The sequence below is a fragment of the Daphnia pulicaria genome, chromosome 1 (assembly GCF_021234035.1).
Source record: "Daphnia pulicaria isolate SC F1-1A chromosome 1, SC_F0-13Bv2, whole genome shotgun sequence".
NCBI lineage: Eukaryota > Metazoa > Arthropoda > Branchiopoda > Diplostraca > Daphniidae > Daphnia > Daphnia pulicaria.
The window spans coordinates 7578535-7583339 of NC_060913.1; the positions used below are offsets into that span (position 1 = coordinate 7578535).

Consider the following 4805-nt stretch of genomic DNA (forward strand, 5'->3'; position numbering starts at 1 on the left):
TTGTTTACACTATATACAGGAGCTGAATAAAGTATTTGCCGGAAATGCGCGAATGAAATTTGAATTTGTTTTTTTAATCATCTAGATTTATTCGTATTGCATATTGAGAGATAGAGAGATCGTCATCACAAAACATCAAGGAAAATGGATCGTTCGCATTAAATTTTTTTTTTCTTTTCCAAATTTCCCCAATGTATAGAATTGCGTCATGAAATTGCTTTTTGGGGGGAGATTCAACATCAAAGGAAGGCGACTGATGAGCGGGAGATACAAAAAAACGTATGAAAGAAAATTTGAATTTGAACAACGACTTCAATTAATTGGTCTCGTTGGCTGATGCTGTTGCTGACTAGCAAATATTGATTAGCATTTTATTTACAGACGAAAGAATTCCGGATGAAGAATTTTTCTTTTGTTTTTCAATAAACCAATTCGGCACCCCATGGCCGGTAAGGTCGGACTTGGTTGCCGGAAGTGGTGTAGCCGCCATTCTGGGCAGCCAATGTGGGGAACGGATGGTGATTGACATGCGGATAGGAAGCAGTGGCCGGATGGTGAGGATGTCCGGGCTGGACAGGTTGGAGCGTCGTCATCGTTGTTCCGGTTTGATGGTGGTGGTGGTGCGGCATGGCCGTGTGATGATGGAGACGGGCCGCATTGGCCGCCGCTGGATAGCCGATCGAATTGCCCATATCCATTCCGTAGTGATGGGCCGATTGATCAAAGACGCTGCTCGGGCCGGGAGTTCCGCTCTGTTGGCCTCCCGAACTGGACGTGGCCGGATGATTGTTGAAATTGTGATGCTGGACAGCACTGTTGACATTATGTCCGCCACCGTAGCTGCCGGGAGTCGGCGGGAAAGGCCAGGCGTTGCTGGGGGCCGGCGTGTTGATGATGGCGGATGACGGAGCGGCAGCGCTCGAAACGGGCGAAGTCACGACGCCGGATGACCCAACAGACCCACCGCCACCAGGTGCGGCGGTCACCGGTTTATTGCTGAGTTCACGTTGGGCGGCAAAGCACTGCAGGTGAGACATGAGCCGCAAGCGGAGCGGATCCTGGACATCCATCCCTTCCACCGAGACCAGATAGCGGGCCACTTCCGCCGTACACTCGCGAAATCCAATGTTGTGGTAGTCCATGGCGAATTTGTGCGGATCGTACGCCAATGCATCCAAACCTGTTTGAGAGAAATTGAGTGAGTTAGCCTCCAGATCTTTTTGGTCGACGGAATTTTAAATAATCAACAGGATATCAATAAGTGCGGATTGAGATAGACGACTGACCCTTGGCGTGAAGCATTTTCAGGTGATCAACGGTGAGCTGGAGGATCTCGGCTTTCTCTAATTTAGCCGAGCCTTGTTTCTCGAAAGCCGATGGAACTAACCGTCTCAATTCGGATAAACTGTGATTGATCCGGTCTCTTCTCCTCTTCTCGATGATTCCGCGCCTTCGCTTGCGTGTCATGTTGCCTCCGGTGCTGGAAGTCCCGCAAGATTCGTTCAATCCTTCGCCGGGCGAAGAGCAACTATTAAAAATAATAATTTCAAATTAGTTACCGTTTTTCAAAAAACATTAGCAAATAAATTAAAAGTCAATCAAGTTAAAATTCGACTTACTCTTTGTTGGAATGTTCGTCAAGGTAGAGATCCTGTTCACAATCACTCTCGCTGAGCGCTCGCTTGTTTCTCCACATCTGCATGGAACTGAACTGGCGCACTTTGGGTAAGTACTACTCGCCGGAGTGTAGTGCAGTCAGGGGGTTGGCTATAGCTTTTTTTTCCGGTGGCCGGAAGGATATAGTCGCCCGTCAGGTATAGGTACGGAAATCTAAAAGTGAAAATGTCCAGAGAGCGTAGGAGAGAGACTTGCTCGCTGGACTGCTGCTGGCGAACGACTGGCACACGTCGACGAGCGCCGTCCGGTTTTAAACGGGACCGTGCCAGGGGTCTAACACACACGCCACCCCTACGAGGAGCGCGTGTGTGTATTCCTTCCTCATCGAAACTGTGTGGGAAAAAAGGAGGGTGAATTGGGGTTCCAGAGACAATCCCCCCCCCCCCTCTACCACCCTACCACCCTTCCATATTCTCCCCTCCTTTTTTTGATCGTTCTCAGACACTTAGCGCGTGTGTCGGCGCACGGCCCCACATACGCCCGGGCGCGCGACCAACCTATACCAGACCCGATGGATGATGGATATAATATAAATAAAAGCAGCCCAGAGGATGGGATTCGGAACCAAAAAGAAAAGAGAGATGCCTTTTTAGCTGTGTGACACAGCTTCGCACGCTGTTCCCACGCAGGAGTAGACTCCCTACTTTTTCTTAGGCACCTACTCCTACACACTACTGTGAATCTATTTCTTTTTTTTTTAATATTTTCGATGGATCGGGTTTGTTTTGATGTTGTCGCCGACAAATCAATGGGGAATTTATTTCTTTGCGCTAAACCAATGAGAGAGAACGCCACCCTATCTTTACTTTCAATTAAATTTCGCACGTGCGGCGGCGGAGACTGTCAAGATTACGACTGATCTTTATCTAATGTAGTTTCATTTTAAGTTGAGAGACGAATGAAAACAAATTTGAATAAAAACGAAATTTGACTGGTTTTAATTGCTTTCAAAACTGGCCAGACAGAGAAGATACGTTTTTTTTTTACTTCTCGGTTCGATTTAAAAGCCATTGCCAATGACAATTTTGAAAATTACGGAGAAAAAGACGATAAAGTAAACCATCCGTAAACACTTGGTAAAAATTTCTACAAACAAAAAAGTTTAAACATGAAAAATTAGAACTAGAAATTTCGTTAAAAAACGTATAATTGGCCAATTTTTAAGAGTTGAGTGGCTTGACCGCTAGCTTCGCCATTCGCCACGGAAGCTGTGAGTAGGGCTCGCTTCGAGCTCGCTTCTGATTTAATTCATCCACCCAGCGCTATTCCGGATGCTTGCCTCATAAATAACTCAAACGACCTGACAAAGCCGAAGGTGAGATTTGAGAATCGCATTCTCGCTACAGTTACTGTGTAAGAAAAAGGCCCACGCTGTATAAGAAATTACAATTTCCGAGGAGTTTTTTATTCCAATGGTAGAATTAAAAATAAAATTTTTTTTCGAATGAATGCTCAATACAGAACGCTCTGTGTGTATTTTGTACCAACAATCACAAAATATTCCCAATTTTGTGCAGAAAACATCGGAAAACATGACTGATGCATCAGTGTTGTAGGCCTCGCCGGCCTCGCAAAATACAAGTATGTTTGCGCATAAAATGAATAAAGGGAATTGTTTTGGTTTTAGGAGATGATCGCCAGAGGAAATTACTAGTGTAGTAGTAGTAGACTACGAAGTAAAGACAGCAATCGGCTCCATAAGCCTGCTCCATAAGACTCCATAAGCCTCCAAAGCGATTTGTTTCAATTCCATCGAGCAACACTGTTCTGGGGGCTTTATTCATAGGGGGTCGCATAAAACTTATTTTTTATGCACCCGGACTTGTAAGTAAAATTAAGTAAAAATTCCCGGAGCACGGGGAAGGACTATATAAAATTATGGTATAAAATCGAAAGATCCATATGAATTACATATACCCGAAAATGCGTGTCTGTGAAGCGGGAAACGGGGAAACGACTGATCACCTTATACAGAATCGTACGACCTGACCCCTACCGGTAAGCAAGCGCATCGCTTCAGGAGATCGTAAGAATTAAAATCCGATGGCACTTAAAGAAATAGAAAAAACACATCACCAATCATTACAACGATCAGTGCGGCATAATTTTTTGCCTTTAAGATCTTCAATTGATTTTGATTCCAATTTGATTGATTTGATTGAGTCCAATTTGTATGTGAGTGTGGGTTTTCTGTCGTAGCATACCATGCCGAAATCGTAGATGAGAAGTGTTTTGCAGGCAAAGTGGTTGCCTGCTGAAGTTAAGGTATTGTTTATATAATGATAAAAAAAAATTATGGATCTGTTATGATTGTCGTAGTAAGGGACCTCGCTGTTCTATAGCCACCGTAGAACTGTCTAGACGTGCATTTTCCTCGCTCTTTATTTTTTTGAACTACAACCATGGAAAATCTTGAAAGACAAGTTATTAGGGGAGTTGTGTACATCCGCTTGGATGGCAGAGGTGACCTCTTCCTTAATAATGACCAGGTGTTCACGTTTAACCGCCGGACCTTGGTCCTTACATGTGCCTATGATAAGGTAGACATGCGGGCCGATGGGAGGAAGATCGATTTCCCAATGTGTGACGCTGGGCCCGGGGTGATTTGTGGCCACATTTTGGCCCTGCATTCTCTGGCTTACATGGATTTCTGGCGAACCTTACGGCTTGCGTGGTGTTACCAACGGGTTCATAGCTACCCAACCCTGTTAAAGGCCAAGGTAGATGCTATTTTCCGGGCTATAAAGGTGGAGTTCTTTGGGATTTACCAAATTTCCCTTGAAGTATTTTGGGACCAAAGGGAGAATTCGGTAAAATCTCCGAGGACCATGGATAAGCCTTGGGCGTAGCCTACTCTGCTGCGCTAGACGTTGAGCTGGCCTTATATCATGAACAAAGACCCGAGTTCCGTCCCTTTTTGGACAACTAAAGGGCACAGGTTAGAGCCACGGGTAGAGCCTGCGGAACAAGAGATGACCGGATGTGGGATGAGGGATCTAGCAATGAAAATAATAAAATAGTTAATAACAAAATTTACATTTTTTAGTTTTAAGTTACAAATTTGCAGTGGTTTTTTAGTTAAGGTGAGCTCCAACCAGAGTTAGTTATCCGCAAAATATCACCCAATT

General features: G+C 44.8%; 1 protein-coding gene across 1 annotated transcript; it reads right to left on the minus strand.

Annotated features, from left to right (window-relative positions):
- On the minus strand, positions 1-1885 carry LOC124321190 (hairy/enhancer-of-split related with YRPW motif protein-like). The gene is made up of 3 exons (XM_046784092.1): positions 1620-1885; positions 1287-1528; positions 1-1180 (listed from the first exon to the last, which is right to left on the minus strand). Exons 1-3 carry the CDS (start codon positions 1700-1702, stop codon positions 420-422), a joined length of 1086 nt encoding a protein of 361 aa, XP_046640048.1. The 5' UTR covers positions 1703-1885; the 3' UTR covers positions 1-419.
- Positions 1886-4805: the final 2920 nt, after the last annotated feature.